This window comes from Hyla sarda, chromosome 10 (assembly GCF_029499605.1).
Source record: "Hyla sarda isolate aHylSar1 chromosome 10, aHylSar1.hap1, whole genome shotgun sequence".
Taxonomy (NCBI): Eukaryota; Metazoa; Chordata; class Amphibia; order Anura; family Hylidae; genus Hyla; species Hyla sarda.
In genome coordinates this window covers 71906994-71933060 of record NC_079198.1, presented here as the reverse complement: position 1 = coordinate 71933060, position 26067 = coordinate 71906994, and the positions used below count along the sequence as shown (strand labels likewise).

The 26067-nt window shown below is 41.5% G+C and overlaps 1 protein-coding gene and 1 long non-coding RNA gene across 2 annotated transcripts in view; one reads left to right on the top strand and one right to left on the bottom strand.

Annotated features, from left to right (window-relative positions):
- SCN4B (sodium voltage-gated channel beta subunit 4) overlaps positions 1 to 9373 on the bottom strand; it is a 67855-nt gene extending 58482 nt beyond the window's left edge. Inside the window, exons 1-2 of the mRNA XM_056542765.1 lie at positions 9217 to 9373; positions 8763 to 8897 (exon numbers count right to left, since the gene is read on the bottom strand). Of these exons, the coding sequence (XP_056398740.1) occupies positions 8763 to 8835 (73 nt within the window). The 5' untranslated portion in view covers positions 8836 to 8897; positions 9217 to 9373. The remainder of the gene's footprint in view (positions 1 to 8762; positions 8898 to 9216) is intronic.
- Positions 9374 to 10423: 1050 nt separating this feature from the next.
- LOC130293730 (uncharacterized) overlaps positions 10424 to 26067 on the top strand; it is a 66866-nt gene continuing 51222 nt past the window's right edge. The window contains exon 1 of the long non-coding RNA XR_008848275.1: positions 10424 to 10614. This is a non-coding gene — a long non-coding RNA (uncharacterized LOC130293730). The remainder of the gene's footprint in view (positions 10615 to 26067) is intronic.

The following is a 26067-nucleotide window of genomic DNA, read 5'->3' as shown; positions in this document are numbered from 1 at the left end:
GGGCCATGTGATCCCCGTTGGAATCCCTGCTGGGACCCCCGCGATCTCTGTGCAGCACCTTGCGTTCATTTAGAATGCTGGGTGCGGGCGGCGGGGGTTGTGACGTCATGGCCACAACCCCCCATGACGTCACGCCATGCGCCGTCAATGTAAGTCTATGGGAGGGGGCGGAGCACCCCTTTAAAGACTATGGACTCCTTTGCAGTGTTTTTTTTTTTTAAATTGTTTATTTGTTTCCCGAATGCAAAATGAAGCAATTTCCAACCGTTTAGCTGTTACTCAGAATTAAACATATTTTTGCTTTTGAGTTACAGATAGCAGCAAATAGGAGGTTACACAGTAGCTCAAAGAGTAGTCAGGGTGGATAGAAACCAAGGAGGACAGTTTACACAGGCCTGGCAGATAGAAGGCCATCTGCATGAGAGAATCATATAGGCTTTGTAAATGCATAGAGAAAAAATACAGCTCAAACAAAGCAAAATCTATGGGGAAAATGTTTTTGCACCATAATACAAAAACATATGTAGAAAACACAAATAAAAAAAAAAGCTTTACAAAAGTGTCTGAAGCCTTTTTCTTTTTTTGCTGGACTGTAACTAATAAGTAATAACGCAGAGTATATCAATCATTTTTACCTTTTAAGGCATTTTCTGTTGGAAGGAAGATTATATTGCATAGTGGGACAAGGACAAAAAGGACTCGGGCAGACGCAGTATCCTTGATACGGACTGAATCTTGTACACAAGGTGACACAATGCATGCTGGTAATATCAAAGGGAATTACAAACTGTAAACACAAGCTTACTAAAAGGAATATCAAAGGGATAGGAATAGTGTTAGTCAGTCCTTGAATAACTTTGAGGAAGAATTCTAACTGGGGGTCAGTCCATCTGCACTCTGCTGTGATTGATGGGTGAAGCTAGGATTTCTCTGCACAGGGGCTGGAGGAGATGGGTTGTTCCTTTAGCAATTTTAGATAGCAAAGAGAAATATTCCACATAACAGAGATTTGTGCATAGGGTCAGTAAAAGAACAAAGAGGGAGAGAGCGAACTAGATTGGTGTTTAATTGCTGAAATACAGAATGAAAGTTTATAAGAATAGAATAGCGCATAAGTGTCATTTATGAAAGTGGAGACACGAGCACTTAATATCACGTAATATCTATAACCATTTATATAAAAATTATTCACAAAATAAAAAGGTTAAAATATAGGTCATTGTTATTTTACTTGACTACAAATCTCATATGAGATGGGAAGATACTGTGCGTTCCTGGGTCTCTTATTGTCAGTAGCTACTATAATGTGTTCCCTTATGGTAGGACGCAGTTTACTGAGACGCTTTTAACTTCTAAGATTAGATAGGCTTCTACCACTGTGTCCAGTTCCTCAATCTCTTTTTTATTAGTGTCATCATCATCTGTTTCATATAACTCCGATAACCATTCTGATGTAGTGAGTACGAACCATTAGGCAGTCATTTGTGAATACATTCACCATGTCGCCCAGCGTGTTATGCGTCTGATAGTTAGCAGAGCATTGTACGTACATCTGGTTTTTAGTACAAGGCATGCAGAAGGTTTTCACACAATATCACTTTTTTCCACATTTTTTTTATGTCGCGTTATGTCTTAAGTTCAAGTTTCCCTCCATCATTCTGCACTCAATACCCTATAATGACTGTTATATAGTCATCTAAAAAGTGAAAATATGTCTATGTAAGGCCTCACAGCTGCTAATGCACATTAGAGAAAAGCCAAGCCGTGAGGCGGAAAGGACTACCTGTATAGCTTAGAGACAGGATTGTGTGGAGAAACAGATCTGGAGAAGGATACAAAAAACTTCTGCTGCAAACTGAATGTTTTCAAGAGTACAGTTGGCTCCATAATTCTTAAGTCAAAGAAGTTTCGAAGAACCAGGACTCTTTCTAGAGCTGACCCGACAAACAAAGTAATCCGGACAGAAGGGCTAAGAAAAATGACCAATAATACAATGGTCACTGGAGGTCCAAAGATCCTGTGTGCAGATGGGGGAAACATATAGAAGGTCAACCATCACTGCAGTACTGCACCAATCTGGGCCCTATGGTAGAGTGGCCATAAAGAAGCCTCTCCTCAGTGAAAGACACATGAAAGCCACTTGGAGTTTGCAAGAGTCATGCACTGATCATGGCCTGCCCAATACCATCTCTACTGTGAAGTATGGTGGGGGCAGCTGAATGAAACTGGTTGAGGAAAAGCTAACTTAAAGGGGTACTCCGGCGCTAAACATCTTATCCCCTATCAGAAGGATAGGGGATAAGATATTAGATTGCGGGGATCCCACCGCTGGGGACCCCCACGATCTCTCCTGTGGAACCCCTGTTTTTCAGCTGCACAGAGCAATACTCCGTCCCCTGCACTACCCGATCCTCGCTCTGTGCACTGAAAAACAGGGGTGTTGCAGAAGAGATCGAGGGGGGGTCCCCAGTGGCAGGATCCCTGTGATCTAACATTTTATTCCCTATCCTTTTGATAGGGGATAATGTGGTGAGGGTGTGATGAGGGCAGATGGAATTACCTTAGGGGCAGATGGCATTAACCCCTTGTGTTTGTGACGCCAGGGCATGGTTTAACCTCTACACCACCCAAAGGTATACTGCTGGATCCTGGGCTAGGTACAGGGGCAAATAATGACTCTGACGCCAAGTAATGGAACAACGGCATCTTTACTGAGTCAGACAGATGTAACAGTCTTAACAGCTTGGCTAGGCCCAAGGAGGTGACCAGTGACTTCAGAGACTTCAGGGCTTGCTGGGACATGTAGTGGACTTGGACAATTTAATGCAGGGCCATGCTGACTTGACACAGATTGATCTTGACTGACTTGACTGAGACTGACTAGACAGACTTCACACTGTTTGTAGCTTACCAGGTTTTGACTTTCACTAGTGGGGTAGTGGACTTGTGGATTCATGGCTGCGTGGTAGACTTTAGGCCTCCTTAGGACACTAGACACTCTCTCCGGACTTGACCTCACTGCACCTCAGCTAAGGCTGGGTTCACACCACGTTTTTGCAATACAGTTCCTGTATACGTTTTCAATTTGAAAACCGTACGGAACTGTATTGAAATCCCTATGCATTGACTCTCCATTGAAAACTGTATGCCAAAAGATGCATCAGTTGTTTGTCAGTTTTGCATCCTGTACGGTTTTGTCAGTTTTTTTTTCCCGTACCTAAAACCGTAGCCTACCACGGTTTTTCGTTTGGATGAAAAACCGTATTGAAACGTATACGTTTTTTTTTTTTTTTTTTAACATGGGAGTCAATGGGAACCGGACAAAACTGTATGTGTTCCATCCAGTATTCACCATACGGTTTTTGACTTTGCACAATTTTTTTCTTGGAATTTCAATCAGACAAGTAAAACTTTATTCATAATGTGCAGTATATGTATTGCTACCTATATTTTGTGCTTTCAGATGCTAGCAATGTGATAAAAGGATCTGACCGAGCAAAAGATGATTTTGTTTACATTTATGCATCTTTGGTTTTTCATCTCTCTATTTGGTCAAACGTTTTTTTTAAATGGACGCCCCATCCAAATCCAGATCTTCTGTCATGCCTGACTTTAGTAGTACTCCATGCACCCAGAACTAGGACCTTCAAACCTATGAAACACAACTCATATGTGACATCAAAGTCTAAGCAAAGGGACGGATCAAAACCAGTTTGCTGCAGTTGAGGATTTCAGTACAATATATACTTTTGGACATCAGTCAAGTTAAAGACACCATGATGTGACCTACTGCCATGTCACTATGCAAGGGTTTACATATATGTACATAGAGGCAGTTCATACAGTTGCTATAGGGCCAATGGAATAGAATCAAGAGGCCCAGCTCTGGTTGTCTACACCCCCCCACTGCAGGTCTTTCCTTTCCAAAGCCTCTGCCTTTCTTGTAAACAACTAATAGGGATTGGCCAAAGGTCAAGGAAAGGGTGCAGAGGGGAAACAAAGACCAGGCCTTCTCTGTAAGTCTGGTAAATCTACACCACAACGGCGGTCCATATTGACCTTTATTATGAGACCACGTCTCTTCTATGCATGGTACACCACTTCTCCATGTTATGTGATAACATACTTTAAGGATGTATTTGTCCTTTGTCAACTTCAATACCTAGAATTACGAATTTTGATGAAGGGTAAGTCCCAATTCTCCATACAGGACGGATTGCTGATCAGAACCTCGAAAAACGGTATATCCCAATGGGTAGTACCCATGGGTAGTACCCATTGGGATATACCATTTTTCAAGGTTCTGAACTTCAATACCTAACCCAATACAGATTCCTTACAATAAAGTCACATCCCCAACATACTCAGAAGAAAGCAGTAACTCACTTGGAGTGAAGATCCCTCAGCACTTCCAGACACATCAGTAGATATAAAACACAAGCTTTTATTTTGTCTTCTTAAAAAACATCAGGGTAGCAAATCATGTTAAAAACATGGACCAACGCGTTTCGGCTGTGTAGCCTTTATTCAGACCTTGAGAAAGGCTACACAGCCGAAACGCGTCGGTCCATGTTTTTAACATGATTTGCTACCCTGATGTTTTTAATTAGACAAAATAAAAGCTTGTGTTTTATATCTTCTGTTGTGTCTGAAAGTGCTGCTGAGGGATCTTCACTCCAAGTGAGTTACTCCTTTCTACTATGTACTTTGTCCACGGCAGCAACGTCCTGACAGCACCTGGAGCAATAAGGAATCATGGCAGCTACAACTCGCATGGAGAGGTGAGCGGACTTTTCCTTTTTTTTGCTTAGTATACTTAGAAGAGAATTTTTCTATCTATAGTTAACCATCAGGATGTTCTGATTAAGGTATATACAAAACCATCTCTTTCTAATGTTAACATATATACCTATTTCTTGAATCTTTACAATTAAAAGAGATAAGGGTGAGAAATTCCTTGCACCTGTTCACATTGGCGCTATTACCAAATGCAGGATTCATTTCTGAAGAAAGAAGATAACAGCTATTGGGAAAGTATTTCTCTTCTATCTGACCATGGTATACAGGACCAGAGCCTTTATTCTGAGGCCCTCTTCAAGAGATCAGGTGTGAATGGAATGACATTTTTTTTATTTGACTATGCTACAGGGGCTGTAAAGTTAGTGTAGTTCATAATATAGTGTCTGCACCTGTGATGGTGATCTCACAATTCTGTGATTTTTGCCCTAAAGTTTATTTTTAACAGCATATGAAATGAGTGTGGTCTAAGGTTTTCCCAGGTTGCAGTGCGGCGCAAGACATTAAATCACTAGTCAGGTGATGACAGGGAGCCTGTCCTGCTTCAGTGGGTGGAGCGACTGCTGGGTAGGAGGGAGATCATTCTGCAAGGAATTTTAGTTTTGCAACAGATGAAGGAACCCTGGTTAGAAAATACTGCTCTATTGCACTGAAGAGAGCACACTTACAAACAAGGAATTCTGGGACTTGTAGTTGAAGGGAGAAAATTCCAACAGGAAATAGCCAGTTCACAAAAAGATAGCCATAGCTTTATGGTAATCTCACAACATAGCCATTTAGACCCAAGGTAAACGCTGATTCTTCCTATGCATGTCCATTACTGTCTGGCAGGTACGTACTAAAATCACCTTATGTTGGATAACCCCTTTAATCTCACTACCTGTATAGAAAATGCTGTTAATAAATCATTGCATTAATTATTACACTTTATACATGATAAAACCACTGAAATGGGGCTACAGATGAACATTGGAGAATTATGTCTCGTGCACAAGGCACAGCAATGTGCAAAACTCCATATAGCAGCACATAGAGTTAAATGGGTTATTCCAAGATTAAAAGTGATTCCCCTATCCACAGGATAGGACATATTAGTTGGTGTCCTAATGCTGGTACTACCACCGATTCTGAGAATGGAAGTCAATTGTCCCCTGAGTAAATGGAACCGTGGCATACCTGCTTGGCTATTACTTTCTATGAGACATAGAAACATGGCCAAGTTCAGAAGTACCATATAGAATAAATGAAGGAGTGGTCAAGCATGTACACCATCACTGCCGCCACTGCTCCATTCATACCGGGGATAATTGACCTCAGGATCAGTGGGGTCCCAGCATTAGGTATCTTCAAGAGACTAATGACAGCAGGGCAGCCCATGCCTTACATCTATGTCTTATCTATAACATAGGAAACACATGCCCTACACGTGTTGCTGCTTCAAATAGGCTGTGTTGGGTGATGTTAGACAGAATACCCATCATAGAGCTTATTTATAGTCAATATGATAAACAACATAACATAAGTGACCAGTGGTTACTCATCTACAATATACAAATAACAGTCATACATGTTTATTGCATAGGGAAAGGCCCTATATTTTGTGATGCCTACTTCCCCATTATAATGAGGAGTGTCAATAAGTGTATTCAGCAACTGCATTTGTGTACTGATAAGTGAAACTACATTATACATTGTGTTAATCCTAAATCCCATTTTACCGTAGCCAGATGCACGGTGTTAATGAATGGGAAGCTATTCACTCACAACCACACATATTATTATTTCCCCTGCACTTTAGCTACAGTTATACAACATGACAGCATTTTCCAGATGTGGCATTTTGCATTTTCTCACAATTAGGCTGTGTGTCACTTTCATATTCGGGCTGCATGTCCCTGGAATATGTCAGGAAAACCGCAGCAATTCATGCCAACATATACTGGCAAACCCATTCACTTTAATGGTACCAACATACAGTAGTCTACCAGTAACTATATTAACCCAATTTCCAGATTGTATGCTTGAATTTTGCAGGCTTCAAAAGCATGGACTACTGCAAAAGAAGCATTTCCCCCAAGTAGCAATAAATTCCCCCCAAGTAGCAATAAATCCAATGGCACTCACCACATGTAGCTTACTTCTTTACTCAAAATACAGATCATACTCACATCCCTGATTCCCCGCAGTTCTCTGTGAGGTCATCTGGTCCACACTCATCACCACTTCCTCCTGCTTCTGAGATGAGCCGTCTCAGCAGAAACTATGTGCTCAGCCAGGTTAAGATGGCTCATCTCTTAAATAGGAAGAAACAGAGATGACCAGGAATCATATGATGGCAGACTAGGAGCTATGCATGAGATTCAGGAGAGATGAGTCTGATTTTTTTTTCTTTTACACCACCCTCAGCCATATGTTAGAAAGGTAAATGTCCCAACATGACCAATTTAACTACAAAATTGTACATTAATATAATCATTCACAGTAGTGGACTGGGTTTACCTCCGCCCACTGTCAGAAATGATTCTGAGGTCCCACACTTCATTTACACAGATTATGTACATGTCCATTTTCATAATCCTTGTTATCACACACACAAACCAGATTATTAATAAGGCCTAATCACTTATATATGAAATATCTATATGGGTCTTTCTTTTGCTTCGCTTTCAGAGCCCCCTAGAAAACATAATGTTAATACTTTAACATTGGAGCTTTATGACCCTCTCTAATTTCTTCCATTTTTGCACACTAAATGAAAGTTTTAACCTATTTACTTTCACATACCCCCTTGTATCCAGCTGTGGTCCTGCTTCAAACATTTTGCTTCATATATGCTATTGACAGGGACCCAATACAAACCAAATTGGCCCACCCTTGTATAGGGTAGGAGTGTAAACTACAGTAGCACCAGATGGGAGAACCATTTTATTCTGCACTATGTGGCTCCTTCACCACTTATCCAATTTTTCGAAAGCTAAAATTCCAGACTACGTCAATATCCCACTCCATGTATAGCACACTAAGGAAGCTGAGATATGATAGTTTTTTTGCTGAAGTGGAAGCATCAGACAATAGAGCTCTTAGGTTTTTGTGTTAAAGTTGAGTTCCTAAGAGGTGACCTTCGAGACTGGAGGAGGAGTAGGGTTGTTTGTCTACTTGTTTCATCCATTAGTAGGAGTCTGCCTTGTGGATAGGATTGCTGCATAACTCTCTACGTATATATCCCAGGTCTAGTAGAAGGATTTATACATCACAGAAAACCCTTGCTCAGTGTTACAGTACTCCCTACTTTGGGATGTGATAAATAAGTCTTTGAATGTTAGTAAAGAATACATTATTACTTTTGAGTCTACAAAAAGTATGCTGCATGAATTTTATCGTCCTCATCAAGGTAAAGGATTTGAGTCTCCTGGGGCTATGGAGACAGTCGGCAGGTAGCGGACTCCTATGACAAGTGACAGAATTGCTTATTGCTGACTCAGCCTGCAGTTTTTGGCGCTTTGTGCTGAGTCATTGACAGGAGACACAAATAATCTGTTCACTTTTATTTTTTCCCCCTAAAAATGTCCCAGATCTGTACAGAATTTTGCAAGCTAGACAAAAATGTCAGACCTGCATTATATCAACACAACCCAAGTAACCCACACCACACCCTCTTGTACTTCCTAATTTCTGCAGTCCCCCTGCAGTGTCTGACTGGTATTTAGTGTGTACAGTGTGTGCTGAGGTGAGGATCACATTCGGATACACTTTAGATACTCAGCTGTATTCTATGACAGTAAAGCCTATACAGCACCATCCTGGCAGCACACTCTGCACAGGCACATGATCCCAGCACTAATGGAAATCTATAGACAATGTAACTTTCCTTTTATCCCATAGCACATCCTAAAGAGATAATGTTGCTAAGCAGTAAAGGAAGTTAGCAGACTATACGCCTTATTAAAAGCAATGATGACACTTACCTAGGGTCACAATGAGCCATGACTGACGTATACAGGGGAATAATTCACGTTCCCACGGGGGTCCCGCAGGCATTTTCTATCAGGGGAGTAAAGAAGTTGAGAAACGAAATGCCAGGGAAGAGCCGTGATGATAAGCTTGAGGAGACAGAAGAGCGTGTGATCAAATTAATATTCTTCATCTTGTCAGTAACTTGTAGTCACCTCTTTGCCACTACATGCCCTCATGTAATGAAGAGAATGGGCAGCGACAACCCTTAGGGGCAAAGGTAGGGTCATTAGCTACCCAAGGCAGATGATGTGGCAGTCTCTTAAGACCTGATTAAGCCAAATACAAATAAGTAAAAAGTGCATACATCCCAACCTCATAGTAATTGGAATCAGTGCATACTAAACCTATAAGCTGCATGCCCCCGGGTTACCCTCTCCCTATGTGATCAGCACATTGTCCACTTACCTGCTTGTGTTAGTACAGTGTAGGGTGTCTGTACTCCCCCCACCTTCTCCCCTCTTCTCTCCTGTCACCTCTCCTCCTCTTTCTATCCCTGGACTGCTTCCCATGTGCAGATACACTACTGCTGACTTCTCATCTCTGCAGTTTTAATGGGGGAGGAGAGAGTACTAAGCCCTGCCTCTGCCCCTGTCTGCAGATTCTTCTGTATCAGAGTAGGAGATACTCTCCATCACTATACAATGCAGTGACTTCAATGCGGGAACACACAGTATATGAAAAAAAGAGATGCACAACGCTATGATAACAGTACAGCAAAATGCATACTAATATACTAATATACCAGCACATAACATTCATGTACAATACTCTCTTTATCACAGTTTCCTATATTTACAAATATTCATATAAATAAACAAGTATCAAAGTGACGCATACTTACTTATTACCAGATACACTTGAATAAATAAGACTGAGTATTAGGCAATTAATACAAATGTAGTAGAGCTGAGATTGCCAGATGCAGTAAAATTGAGTTTGTCATTGAACGGAACTCTCCGTGTTCCCTACCATATTCCAGCTGTGGATTTACATAGAACTGCATGAACTCCATGAACATGCAACGCATTCCCCCAAGAGTTAAATGACAACATTCAGCTCTAGCGGTCTAATGCAGGATAGACAAACTGCAGACAGCTTGCTGCAAGACCATTATCCATATTCAGAACCATTCTAGGTAAAAAGCATAAATGCATTTTAGTGCATCCTCTAAATGTAGCTATAGAGCATATACCTTAGTAATATAGAAGTAAAGGTATTGAAAAAGCTTTATTCATCATTCAGTCGTCATTACAAGTGGTACAATAAATTACAATCACACAAAGTGTGACAGTACAATATACAGCACAGGTTCCCTAAGCTTTACACCATACCCCATGCTACGCTAACACTCCGCTCCATCACTCGATATTGAAGAAACAAATTCGTCAATCAATAACATAGAAGTAAAGATGCATGTAATGTCATAAGAAAAGACAGAAAATGTAGAGATGATAGATGCAAAGAATAGAGAGAGGGAGGGAGGGTTAGTAGCACATGGGACAGGGAGAGGAGGAGGAAGGGAGGAGGGACAGGGAGAAAAGTCCTGGAGTCAGATTTTGAAAGAAATGACAGAGAGAGAGAGACAGAGAGAGAGAGAGAGAGAGAGAGAGAGAGAGAGAGAGAAGAAGCTGGGGACATCCATAGAGTGACTAGAGCAGACCTGGAGTTATGTCAGGACAGGCTGGAGGATTAAAGCTGTATGAAGAGTTTGGCTGTGACTAGTAGGGAGTTCTGGATTTAGATATGTGTGTGGTGCACTGAAGACAAGTCCATAGACAGGAGCTGCTAGATCATAGTCCAGGGGTAAGTACAGCTACTACTTTATACATAGATCAGTGTTTCCCAACCAGGGTGCCTCCAGCTGTTTCAAAACTACAACGCCCAGCATGCCCAGACAGCCTTCGGCTGTCTAGGCATGCTGGGCGTTGTAGTTTTGAAACAGCTGGAGGCACTCTGGTTGGGAAACACTGACATAAATAGTTAATACTAACATTATTTCTTAGTAGGTCACACTCAGTACAGTTTTACTAAATGGACAAACTAAGGTTATGTTTTGCCAACTAGGGGTGCATGCACACCACGATTTTGTTATACAGTTACCGTATACGGTTTCAAGTTAAAAACCATACGGAACTGTATAGAAAACCGTATGCATTGACTTAACATTGTAAACCGTATGTCAACTGCATCATCCGGTTTAGTCCGTTTTGCGTCTTATACGGTTTTGTCTGTTTTTTTTACCCGTACCCAAAACCCTAGTCTACCACGTTTTTTGGTCCGGGTGAAAAACTGTACTAAACCGTATACAGTTATATTTAACATGGGAGTCAATGGGAACCGTACAGAACTGTATGTGCGTATGGTTCCATCCGGTTTTCACCGTCCGGTTTTTGACTTTGCACAGTTTTTTTATTGGAATTTCAATCAAACAAGTGAAACTTTATTCAAAATGGAGTGAAAAGTTAAGAACGTATACGTTTTTTTCTTAATAAATGGATGCAACCGGACATCATTTTTCAAACCGTATATGGTTTTAAACTGTATATGGGTTCAAATTTGTACACAAGTTTTGATACAGTTTAGTCCAGTTTTGAGGAATCTGTTTTTCATCAAAAACCTGATACGGAAAATGTATTGCAAAAACGTGGTGTGCATGTACCCTAAGTCAGTACTTTCTATGCTTGCTGTGCAGGTGACCACAGTCTATTGCTCCCTGTAAGCAGCCAGGCTGTAGAAGGAATGACTATAATGTTCTTTAATGGGATTAATGACAGAAAGACTAGAAAATGTTTGCCCCATGAGCATAGCTATGTCTTTTATATCTCCGATTCGGAGGACCTCCAGTAACATTCATAAGATGTGGGGCTACCAGCAGCATATAAAAGGGGATTTCAAATATGTTGGTGTCCTTAATGGAGTCATAAAATTGGGCAGTCATGACCACTGACATTCTGCATGGATTTGCTCATTTTTATACAGGGTTTAAGGCTTAGCGACAGTATTTCTGTAATATTCACAGTAGTCTAGAGAGTGGTTTAGAGGTCAATGCCTAGAATCCCTCGTGATGTATGGTAATAAAAGGTATAAATCTGATAACCATGGTGGTCTGAGGTGGATTCAGGTTAATATTATATCATTTTGTAATCATGTTATGTTTAAGGGGTTAATAAGTTCTAAATCCCCTGCATCTCTTTAAACAGCCATCAATTTAAAGGGCTACTCCAGAGAAAAAGAAGGTTTGCAAATAAACTGTTGTCAAAAAGTTATATAGATTTGTGATTTATTTCTATAAAAAAAAAATCTCTGCTGCTGAATGTCCTGGAGGAAGTCATATTCTTACCAGTCAGACATGGTTGCTCTCTGCTGCCACCTCTGTCTTTGTCAGGAACTGTCCAGAGCAGGAGAAAAAATCTCAATAGCAAACCTGCTCTGGACAGTTCATGACATGGACAGAGGTGGCAGCAGAGAGCACCGTGTCTGACTGGAAAGACTTCATGACTTTCTCCAGGACATACAAATAGACATTCAAATAGAGGTAATTTACAAGTCTGTACAGCTTTCTGGCACCAGTTCATTTAGGAAAAAAAAATTTCTTCCAGAGTACCCCTCTAATAATAAAAAAAAATTATGTCTCCCTATAGCTGCCAATAGAGGGAGCTCTCTGCACGGGTAGGAAGCCTCCTCTAGTGTTGACATATAGGAAAGAATTTATTCATTTTACTCAGGGTAAACTGGGGTAAACTTAGACTAGATGCCCAAAATCCCTGCTCCTTTGTCTATAGGCCACACCTCTTACTACTAAGCCACACCTCATATTGAGTTAGGCACAAAAGTGTCTAAAAAAATGCCTAAAACACATCACACATGTGGTCCAAGTTTTTTTCATGTAAACAATTCCAGAAAACTGCCATATTTGCAATAGGAAATCTGCCCTAGGTTTTTTCTGAACAGCTTAGACAGAGGCATATGGGCACTAAAAACTTCACCTCCTTCCCAAGCTTGCCCCTATTACTCACACAGCTATGAAGCTAGTTGATAAAAGTTTGTCTTCCTGCTGCTGCCACTAGGGGGTGCTTATTGTATATGGATTTATGCACTGAACAATAATACATTGGAAAGCATTATTGAAATGTAAGTTGTTTTGCCTGAATGAGTAAGGCTAGGTTAACATCATGTGTACATCTGGGTGAAACATTTAAAAAAAATGTTATTCCTTTGAAAAAAGCCTCATTTTTAAAAGGAAACAAAAGGAAGCTTTTTAAAATGAGCTGTCTGTTTTTTCTGTCATACTAGTTTTCATCCTATTGATCAGGTTAAGTCGGTTGCAGGTTTTATTAAGAAACTTTTTTAACAGGACAGAAAAATGTGACTGTCTTGAAAAATGTCCGTGAAAAAAATGGATCCTGATGGAAAGTTGTCAAATGGATACAAGCAGGGCTCGAGTCCTGCAGGAACGCACAGGAACGGCGTTCCTTTGCATTTTCCAGAGGAGGAACGCAGTCCCTGTTACACTAGTCCTGCAGGACCGACCTCTGAATTATTCTTACCCTCCCTCCGTCTCCTCCCCCAGCCCAGACTGCTAGATGCTGGAGATGTAGGACCTGTGATGATGTCACCATCACATGTTGGGGGCGGAGCTTAGATCGTGGTTGAAGGACCTGTGGAATGCTTGGAGGAGGCGGGGCTGAGCTTGAGGACACATGTCACATGTCACCCCAATAAGGTAATTACATGGAAGGAGATTTGTTACAGCGTGTCACCACAGTAGTAAAGAGATTACATGAGGAGGGGGTTTGTTACAGCCATCGGCTGTCCGGGCATGCTGGGAGTTGTAGTTTTGCAACATCTGGAGGTCCGCAGGTTGGGGACCACTGAATACTGTAAAAGTAACACACATTTCAGAAGAGCAGGGTTTTTTTTTTTTTTGGGTAAAGGGGTAAAGGGGTAAAACTTTTTTTTTTTTTTTTTAAATCAACTGGTGAAGAAAGTTAAACAGATTTGTAAATTACTTCTATTAAAAAATCTTAACCTTTCCAGTACTTTTTAGGGTCTGTATACTACAGAGGAAATGGTTTTCTTTTTGGAACACAGAGCTCTCTGCTGATATCATGACCACAGTGCTCTCTGCTGACATCTCGGTCCATTTTAGGAACTGTCCAGAGCAGCATATGTTTGCTATGGAGATTTTCTCCTACTCTGGACAGTTCCTAAAATGGACAGAGATGTCAGCAGAGAGCACTGTGCTCGTGATTCAGCAGACAGCTCTGTGGTTCAAAAAGAAAACCATTTCCTCTGTAGTATTCAGCAGCTAATAAGTACTGGAAGAATTAAGGTTTTTTTAATAGAAGTAATTTACAAATCTGTTTATCTTTCTGGCACCAGTTGATTTAAAAAAAAAAGTTTGCCACGGTAGTACCCCTTTAATTCCCCACAACAACAAAAAGAAAGGTATTATGTATCCTAAACTGATATCAATGAAAAAGTTAAATCTAACTTGATAACCAAGCATAAATGCTGTCTTGTGAGTGTTATCCTTAACCTTTAGACGGTGGTAATGGTGAATGTTATACACCAAAAAAAATATCAAAAGTCCAGAATTGATGATTGTTTGTCACTTCATATAGCAGAAAAAATGAATAAAAAGTCATAAAAAAAAAAAAAAGTCTCATCGAAGCAAAAATGGTACCAATAAAAAAAACTACAGATCACGGTACAAAAAATGAGCCTTCAAAAAGCCATGTATATGGAAAAATAAAAGTGGTATAGGGGCCAAAATGACAATTTTAAGGATACATATTTTCTTACAAAAAGTTATAATTCTTTAAAAGTAGTAAAATAAAAAACAAAATCGATATGAAAAGGGTATTGTTGTAAATGTAGTGACCTATAGAATAAAGATTTCATTTTAACCATTAAGTGTACTGCGTAAAAATGTGAACCCCCCCCCCCTAAATTTTTTAAATTGCAGTTTTTTTTTCACTTTCCCCCCACAAATATATATATATATATATATATATATATATATATATATATACAGTGGTCCCTCTACATACGATGGTAATCCGTTCCAAATGAACCATCGTTTGTTGAACCCATCGTATGTTGAGGGATCCGTGCAATGTAAAGTATAGGACAGTGGTCTACAACCTGCGGCCAACGGCTGTCCGGGCATGCTGGGAGTTGTAGTTTTGCAACATCTGGAGGTCCGCAGGTTGAAGACCACTGTTAGAGGAAGTTGTATTCACCTGTCCCCGCCGCTCCGGACCGTCACCGCTCGTCACCGCTGCCCGGGATGCCGCCATCCATCACGTCCTTGTGGTGTCCCCGACGCTCCGGCAAGGCCTCTGCTTCCCCGGCATCCTCGCTCTCCGTCGCTGCCATCACGTCGCTATGCACGCCGATCCTATTGGATGACAGGACGGCGTGCGCAGCGACGTGATGACGTCGATGGAGAGCTCCGACGATGCAGGGGATCCTGAAGAGGATGCGCCGGAGCCCCGAGGACAGGTAGGTGATCGTCAGCGGACCACAAGGGGCATCGTAAACGGCTATCCGGTGGCAGCTGAAGCAGTCAGCACTGCCGGATAGCCGTTTATGCGATGGCCCCGACATACAAAAGCATCGTATGTTGATGCTGCCTTCAACATGCAGGGCCATCGTAGGTCGATGTATATATATATTATTTATTTATTTTTTATTATTTTTTGGCTTTGTCAAAAATGATGTGGTAAAATGAGTGATGTCATTAGAAAGTACAGTGGGTCACACAAACCTATGGGTCTGTAACTGAAAAATTTAAGGACTTATGGTTATTAAAAGGCAAGGAGGAAACAAACAAACACGGAAAAATGGAAAAAAGGTTTTCTCTAAGGGCTAATACTCCAGCCTCTGTTATAAAGTAAACTTATACAATATGACAAACTTTAATACATAAAACAGGCTCTCAAACGGCACTAAGAAAGTTATCTTTTTTTAGATTGCAGAACCAGAGCTACAACACATAATCATTGGGGGAGATGTATCAAAACCTGTGCAGAGGAAGAGTGGTGCAGTTGCTCATGGCAACCAATCAGATCGCTTCTTTCATTTCTAAAGATGCCTGTGAAAAATGAAAGAAGCAATCTGATTGGTTGCTATGGGCAACTGCAACACTCTTCCTCTACACAGGTTTTGATAAATCTCCCCCATAAGGATTACTAGAAGGTGAACCAGGAATACAATAATATCGCCCCAATCCAACACATTGTATTAAAGAACTGGGGGTTCACTTTCTGCCTTATATCCCCCTGACATATGCCACATGTCATGAGATAAACCATGTTACTATGTAACATACACACACACACACACATATATATATATATATATATATATATATATATATAATTATTTTTATTATTTAGTAGTAGTAGTATTCATTTTCTTCTAATATGCTGTAAGTGTATAATTCAGGTGATGTTTTATATTCACTGGTCAATGGTATACAGAGCTCCAGCCATCTGTTCAGTTTTCACACTGGAAGTGGTATCTGTTATGGTGATACGCAGTCTGAGTTATATTAAGGTATCTAAGCTTCCTGTGTGCAGTTCATATACCAGTGTGAAAGGAGACTATATCCTGTGGAGGTGACAATCTGGGATTTCTGCCCAGCCACATGCTACTTCTCTAGCAAAGCCTTATCAGGGCACCTGGGGAGGTGGGACCAGAGCCAATCTGTCACTGAGATGGTCATCCATGTCACACCACTTAGAGGTCACATAATACAGATAATAAACAACATAACCCCCTGTCCTCCAAGAGGGAATCACAGCATAAACACATATAAACGAAACTGACAGACACATTTAAACAGTGTTTGGTGTGTGTCGGGCATTGGTTGTTCAGGGGATAGATCACCTACCTTAGATCTATAGTCATGGCAGGCATGGATCTGCTGTCATGTAGGCTTATACTAGGCCCAGGGCCGGCCTTAGGGGTGTGCGAGCTGTGCGGCCGCATAGGGCGCCATAGCAATAGGGGCGCCGGGCGACCGACACAGCTCGCACCAGGTATATGTAATTTGTATTGCCCGACGTGCAGTCCGGGTGCTGGGCAGGTAACTTCTTCAGATATTTAGCGCTGCTTGCCCAAAATGCCAGTGTAATGAAGAAAACTGTGCCCTGTAGCGGAATGTGACCCTCCGCACAGGGACACAGTTTTCTGCTTTGCAGGCCGCTCCATCTCATTCCATTCCCACTACCCTCCCTCAACTGTGTCCCTATGCGGAGGGTCACATTCCACTTCAGGGCACAGTTTTCTTCATTACACAGGGAGGTTTCACTTACCCCGCCCTCCTCTGCGTCTCTGGTTGGCTGGCCGGCCCGAGTCTGAAGAGGGACACATGTGACGTCCCTCCGCAGACCCGCACAGGCCGACAGTGACTTCACTCGTCAGGCCGACGAGGGAGAGAAGCGCAGTGGAGGACAGGTAAGTGTGTCTATGTGTGTGTGTGCATGTGTGGGTGTCTGTGTGTGTGTGGGTGTCTGTGTGTATGTATGTGTGGGTCCTACTCCTACTACCTAATGTGGGGAACCTGCTACTACCTAATGTGGGGAACCTGCTTCTACCTATTGTGGGGAACCTGCTTCTACCTAATGTGGGGAACCTGATTCTACCTAATGTGGGGAACCTGCTTCTACCTAATGTGGGGAAACTCCTACTACCTAATGTGGGGAACCTGCTTCTACCTAATGTGGGGAACCTGCTTCTACCTAATGTGGGGAACCTGCTTCTACCTAATGTGGGGAACCTGCTTCTACCTAATGTGGGGAACCTGTTTCTTCCTAATGTGGGTAACCTGCTTCTACCTAGTGTGGGGAACATGCTACTACCTAATGTGGGGGACTATACTGCACCTAATGTGGGGAACTATACTGCACCTAATGTGGGGAACTATACTGCACCTAATGTGGGGGAACTATATGGCACCTAATGTGGGGAACTATATGACACCTAATGTGGGGGAACTATACTGCACATAATGTGAGGGAACTATACTGCACCTAATGTGGGGGAACTGTACTGCACCTTATGTGGGGGAACTATACTGCACCTAATGTGGGGAACTATACTGCACCTAATGTGGGGAACTATATGGCACCTAATGTGGGGAACTATATAGCACCTAATGTGGGGGAACTATACTGCACCTAATGTGGGGGAACTATACTGCACCTAAAGTGGGGAACTATACTGGACCTAATGTGGTGGGGGAACTATACTGCACCTAATGTGGGAGAACAATACTGCACCTAATGTGGGGAAACTATACTGCACCTAATGTGGGGAACTATATGGCATCTAATCTGGGGGGAACTATACTGCACCTAATGTGGGGGAACTATACTGCACCTAATGTGGGGAACTATATGGCACCTAATGTAGGGGGACTACACTGCACCTAATGTGGGGAACTATACTGCACCTAATGTGGCAGAACTATACTGCACCTAATGTGGAGAACAATACTGCAGCTAATGTGGGGAACTATATGGCACCTAATGTGGTGGGGGAACTATACTGCACCTAATGTGGAGAACCATACTGCACCTAATGTGGGGAACTATATGGCACCTAATGTGGTGGGGGAACTATACTGCACCTAATGTGGGGGAACTATACTGCACCTAATATGGGGGAACTATACTGCATCTGATTAAGGGGGCAAGGGACTTATTAGATATAAAAATATTTGTCACAAATATTTTTTTCCTCTTTGTGTACGTTTATATGGGGGAGGGGGGGGGGGGCGCAACAAGGTTAGCTTGCGCCTGAACACCTAAGGCCGGCCCTGACTAGCCCTCCATAGTTGCCGTAACTAAGCTTCTGGTACAGTCTGCCACAGGGAGGCAGAACCTGTAGATTACTGATAGAATGGATCAATGTAATACTATGACCCTCCCTTTTTTCAATTTAACCCCTTAAGGACGTAGCCCTTTTTCACCTTAAGGACTGAGCCCTTTTTCGCAATTCTGACCACCGTCGCTTTACGAATCAATAACTCGAAAACGCTTTTACTGAATATTCTGATTCTGAGAATGTTTTTTCGTGACATTTTCTACTTTATTTTGGTGGTAAATTTTCGGCGTGAAAAATCCCAAAATTTCATGAAAATTTAAAATTTTTTGCATTTTTCTACCTTTGAAGCTCTCTACTTGTAAGGAACATGGATATTCCAAATAAATGTTATTTTTCTTCACATATACAATATGTCTACTTTATGCTGGCATCATAAAATGGAAATATTTTTGCTTTTTTTTTAAATTTGAGGGCTTCAAAGTAGAGCAGCAATTTTCAAAAATTTCGTTAAAATTGCAAAATCTGAAGGGACAGATGTTACAGAACTACAACTCCCAGCATGCCTGGGCAGTCTATGCATGCTGAGAGTTGTAGTTTGGCAACATCTGGAGGGCTACCGTTTGGGCACCACTGTAACAGTGGTCTCCAAACTGTGACCCTCCAGATGTTGCAAAACTACAACTGCCAGCATGCCCAGACAGCCTTTGGCTGTCTGGGCATGCTGGGAGTTGCAGTTTGGCCTTCCTAGTGGTTGTCACAGTAAAGATCACTTTACTTTCACTTCACTGTCACTGACAGCTCCGATCATCCCTATTTTCCGGGTGATCGGGTCACCAGAGACCCGATCAGCCCGGAATAGCAGAAAATCGCATGTCTGAATTGACATGAGATTTTCTGCGATCGCCGACATGGGGGGGTCTCAGGACCCCCCCTCGGCGATGTGCCGGGATGCCTGCTGAATGATTTCAGCAGGCATTCCGGTCCAGTCCCCAACCGGCTAGCGGTGGGGACCGGAATTCCCACGGGCGTATGCATACGCCCCACGTCCTTAAGGACTCGGGATGCAGGGCGCATGCATACGCCCAGCGTCCTTAAAAGGTTAAAAAATAAATAAACAAGGAAAAAACAAACTTAAACATACTTGTTATCACAACATGTGAAATTGTCCAAACTATCGAAATATAACATTATTGATTCCACTGGGTAAAAGATGCAAATAAAGAGACATTCCACATTGCAGCAGCTGCTCGACACTGGTCACTACAGCTAAATTTACTGTAACTTAGGAGTCTTAGTTAATAGTAAATTTAGCTGTAGTGACCAGTGTCAGGCAGCTGCTGCCAAGGCAAATAAAATCAATAGGGGCATAGATGCCCATGACAAGGAAATAATTCTACCGCTGTACAAGTCACTAGTCAGACCACACATAGAATACTGTGTACAGTACTGGGCACCGGTGTACAAGAAAGATATAGTGGAGCTGGAGAGGGTTCAAAGACGGGCAACCAGGGTAATACGGAGAATGGGAGGACTACAGTACCCCGAAAAATTATCAGAATTGGGGTTATTTAGTTTAGAAAAAAGAAGGCTTAGGGGCGACCTAATAACTATGTATAAATATATCAGGGGACCGTACAGAGATCTCTCCCATGATCTATTTATACCCAGGACTGTATCTATAACAAGGGAGCATCCTGTAGGAAAGAAGGTTTCTGCACCAGCACAGATGGGGGTTCTTTACTGTAAGAGCAGTGAGACTGTGGAATTCTCTCCCAGAGGAGGTGGTCATGGTGAATTCTGTAAAAGAGTTCAAAAGGGGTCTAGATGCATTTTTGGAGAATAATAACATTACAGGTTATGGATACTAGATTTATAGGGACAGAACATTGATCCAGGGATTTATTCTGATGCCATATCTGGAGTCGGGAAGGAATTTTTACCTCTAGTATGAGGGTTTTTTGCCTTCCTCTGGATCAACTCAGTAGGAACTCATTAGGGATATAGGTTGAACTTGATGGACTCTTTTTTCAACCTTATTAACCTTATTTACTATGTTACTAGAATTATTATTATTATTATTATTTTTTTTTTTAAATAATCGATCAAAAAGTCAGATCTACACCAAATAAAATCTACCTTTCACAGTGCAAAAAATGATACAGCTCCACAGGCAAAAAAATAGTTTTAGGGGTCAATTTTAAGCATACTAAAAAAAATTGTATCCCTTTTTTAGTGATTATGGATGGAAATATGTACGTAAAATAAAAAAATAAAAACTTTGCAAACATTTATGAAGTGTGAACATTGTCTTAGGGGCAGGGATAACATGCTAATGGATGATATGATAATAGCCTTGGTACTATGTATCTAGATACTTCATATGGATATTTACTGCTATGGTCTAATAGTAGTCATTGCTGCTCCTGTGGCATATAAGGTTTCAAGAAGAAATTGCAAATAGGGTTAGTAGGAATAAATCAATGTGATGTATTAGTAAAACTGACATGAGAAATGATCAGGTTTCATCATAACCTGGACAAGGCAGTATTATATTTATGTTAAATGCCCATATGGCATAGCTATTAGGACATGTGAAATGTTAACAGCTCTTTATCTATTGAGCTATGTATTCCTGATACTATACTGAACAACACTGAAGTAAAAGCCACAGAATCACAACAGTTTGGTTTATTGAAGTTGACTTGTACAATATCCCAACTATTTCAGCGGACTAGCCCGATTCTATTTATCTATTTATTATTTTGTACTGAGAAAAACCCTGAAAAACTGGAATAGTGCACAGGTATCGCCAGTACTCGTGGTGGAGTACACACACAGATGCTCCACTCAGAAGTGAACTTTGGCATTACTGTTCTTGAGATCCCTGGGGGATCCAACCTTCAGACCTTCCCCCTTCTAGAATCATGTGTTCAAATATGGAAAAAAAAGGAAAGAGAAAAGCCAGCCAGCTTATAGCCAATATGATTTTCATAAGATAAGGTTTTGCTCACCTTTGGGCGTTGTTCTATGAGCACAACACCATGTAGCGCCTATAACCCAAGAAGCGGGATGTGCTGCCAGCACCAACCCATCGTGGAAGGCTCCTGGACGGTCTAGCATAAGCAGAATGCAGTGGCTATACAATGGTAAGAAAACGGATGCAGTCAGGCGCTCTCCTCGGGATAGCTGGTCATCCACTCGGTAAAATGAAACGGACCCAGGTCCCCCGTTCCATTTTACCGATTGGATGACCAGCTATCCCGAGGAGAGCGCCTGACTGCATCTGTTTTCTTACCATTGTTACGGCCACTGCATTCTCCCTTCTAGAATCACATATGTATATCCTATCCTGTTGGTAGGGGGATAAGTGTCCATGGTGGTTAAACCCCTTTAAGGGTCTATTCACACAGTATCCTGTGCAGGATTTTCTGCTGTAGATTTTAATGTAAACTAAATGACTGAACACAGCTTTAAATCCTGCACATCAAATCTGCGCAGAATACTGTACATCTGAATAGACCCTAACTCTTTTTGATTGCAAGAATTATTTGCCCTTATCTCTAATATGGAGCAGTTTATAGAAGAAAAGGACATAACCCTTAGTGTCTTGAGGAACTATATATACATGCCTTTACTTATATCAGAGCGGAAAAAGTATGTTTTGCTTTAAAGTGAATGTATCGCTTGGTTTGTGGTTTTTCTTTTCCTGATTACAGACAAATACTGAAACATGTTCCTTTTTTTCTAATCTGTTTCTATTTTCTGATAGAAATTTTTTTTAATTTAATTTTTAAACAATAGGTCCTTTTGTAATGATATCTTCCTTTTAAAAGCACATACAGTATACAAGAGTATTAGTCACTTTGCTCTTCCAGCTGATCTTGTTCACCTGAGATTGGATTGTATCACTCTGCGGGAGCAGATAGCAGCTACAGACAGTGGGTCAAATTTACTTGAATTTAGGTGCTGAACAACTTATCCACTATCCACAGCATAGGTATAAGTGTCTGATCCCAAGGGGTCCGACCACTGAGATCCCTGTGATCTCCTGCCCATCGCCCAGTCTCTCCCCATGGAGCTGTGACAACCACCTCACAAAGCAGTGGTCACCATGCCCCATCCATGTATCTCTATGGGAGAGCAGGAAATACACTAACGCTGTATCTCTGGTGCTAGCTCCGTGCATGGGGAGAGTCAGGCAGGACGAACGCGGGGGTCCCATTGGTCAGACCCACATGATCCGACACTTATTTCCTATCCTGTTGATAGGGGATAAGTTGTTTAGTACCGCAGTACCCCCTTTAACAATTCTTAGACAGAGTAAGCTTCAGATTTATTAAAGTGGCACAGACTGTGAAAAATTTTGTGCAACCTATTAGTTATCTTAAACTGTGCCAGAACACTTGCATTCTGATGCATATTTGGCACATTGTGTTGCTTCTTAAGACGTATTCTTAAGATGTAATTCCCCTAAATGCTGTATCAGTTAAACACAAAAAAAAAAAAAAAAAACTGAGTTAGCATAATGTGTTTCAAAAAATAAACAAAAACTGCTTCACCTTGTAGTTCATCCTCAAATTAAAGGCCACCTTTCAACACTTTCATGCTGCCTGAACCACAAGGCATTGGTGGGGTCCCCTCTGGCTTCTCCCTGTCTCACCAGCCTTGATTGATAGATCTTTCCCTATGCCCAAACAGGGAGAGATTTATCAATCAAGGCTGATAGGTTTGGGACCTCCCCAATAACTCGTGGTTCAGGCAGTATGAAAGTGATGACAGGTTTCCATTCAAATACTTTACTGTAACCATTCTTTCCATGCTGCACCAGAACAATTGTTAATCAGTTGTGCCCGTCATTAGCACTAAACTACATGACTACTGTTGTGATCACTCATGGAGAAACCAGGAACCAGGAAAAAATTGCCCCCTTGACCTCCTCACACATTTCTCATGACAGGTAGAATAAGACAAAGGGAAGAATTTTCTGGATAAACTTTCAAAACCATTAGTAGGAATAAATAGGTACATGTTATTACCCTTCATTTAGGAATTTTGTACTTCTTACATCATTAATAAAGCGTTATTCCCATCATAGAAAGTGATGACATATTGCTAGGATCAATTATCAAGCGGTGAAGTATCAATTGCCAGACTTGTAGATCTTCTGGTTCTTTACGATGGTATCATTACCTCTTCAAGATTTTAATTATGCATGAGGTGCAGTTTAGGGAACACTTCTTTAAAGGGGTACTCTGCTGCTCCCTACTGCACTCGGCGTTCATAAGTTTTTGTATCTAAACGCTGGGTGCGGCACCATGCCCCCTCGTGATGTCATGCCATGCCCTCTCTCCCATAGACAGGAATGGAGGGGGCGTGGTGTGATGTCACAAGGGAGTGTGGTTTGACATAACAGCCACCGCTGCCGCACCCAGTGTTTAGAAACAAAAATTATGAGTCAGGGAGCAGCGGAGTAGCCCTTTTATTTCGGAGCAGCAGAGTACCCTTTTAATTTATTATGCAAAAAAGCTAAGGCTGGAATGTCCGCACGGAAAATCTCTGTGCGGACATTCCACAGACTACGGGAGCCGGCATAATATTCGGCGCTAGGACCGCATGGGAATGTGCTGTCTCGCTATGCATTCTGTGCATTGTCTGCAGAATAAATTAACAGGTTAATACTTTCTGCAGACAAGGAAAATTGAATTTCCGTGTAGGAAACATCTGGCACGGAAATTCTGTCATGTGCACAGTGCAGCAGAATCTCATTGAAATCAACAGGACTCTCCTGCTCCGCAATCTCCAGCAGAATTCCAATGCGGAATCCCGCACAGAGATTTAAGCCGTGTGAACATGACCTCAATGTAAAACCAGGAACACTGAAAAAAATAAAATAAACAAAACAAATAGAAAAAAAATTTGTACCAAATTTGGAAAATTAATTATAAAATTGCAAATACAAAAGAAAAAAAACGCTAAACTCTAAAACTGGGGATTAAATAATCACCAGAAGACCAGCCCCCCATCCCCACCTCTGCTTAGAAATCTGTCTGTAAGGCTGGGTTCACACTACGATTTGAACTACGGTTCCCGTATACGGCTGGGAGGAGGGGTGGGCGGGGCCTAATCGCGGCGCCCGCACTCAGCCGTATTCGGGAACCGTAGTTAATGTATGTCTATGAGCCGTTTGGAGTGAACCGCAGCCTCCGGTCGGCTGCTTTTTCGTCCGTATGCGGTTTCCCGACCGCAGGCAAAAAAGCGGTCGACCACCCCGCCCACCCCTCCTCCTAGCCGTATACGGGAACCGTAGTTCAAATCGTAGTGTGAACCCAGCACACGATATAGCAAAACATAGATACACAGTGAGATTTCATAATTTTTATTATCCCTGAAACAATGAAGGACAAAGTGAATAGCTGAGTACTGTATCAAACAGTGCCGAGCTTGACCATCTTGGAATATAAAGCTAATGCCTTTATTAGAGTCAATGTTTTATTATCCTGTATTATAGCAGCCATCAACAAAACACCCCTGTGGCTTTATAATGAATACAGTGCATGTTTGCTTTTACCCCTAATCTAGACATGCAGGACCCATAAACACAGAAATGCATTAAGCAGGGGGACCCTTCTGCTGTGTATAATGGCTGTATCGTAAACATTGCTTGGCTGTGATATGTGTTACCTTACAGTAGGATCTTGCAGAGTAGGGTCTTTACGTGTGTTGGTGTTCTACATACAGAAGCTATGACTGTGTTGGTACAAGAATACAGTGTTACATTGCTGAGCAGTGATAAGTCCAGTCTGAATGAGTTGGGGGCCATTACAGTCTTTCTCGCTTAATGTCAACAGAATTTAAGAAAGACATTTCTTCAAGAGTTTGGCACGACACCAGCAAAGAAACTGAAGAGTAGAGAAAATATTGCTACAATAATAGGAGTTAAAATACCTTCATTGTTGCAATTGGCAGTGTATTGGCAGTGCTGAGTAGGTCATCCTATTAGTCGAACTGTTTTCTTTATAAAATTGATATGACCCTACCAAATTAATGCTACTGAATGTTCCCTGGTAAGTATGTTAGAAAGAATATAAAGGGATAGTTATAACAATCATACAATTACAAAATATTCTGCAGTGATGCCCGATACTTTTGGTTCTTATCAGATACTGGCAGTGTTCATTTGTTTTGTTTGTAGTTTTTACTGGACCCATTGTGTCGATGTTTTATAGTTTTGGATTGTAAGGAAAATGAGAAGATCAGTGAACTTTAGAAACCAAGTTACTTGGGGTCCTGATCCACAGGATTTAATTTATAGTCTACATTGCACTGTATTATTCGCGTGACATTGAAATATTTACAGAACATGGTATCTTATACCAAGGTAAATACAATGATGTCCTAGATAAGGACGGCATTATCCAC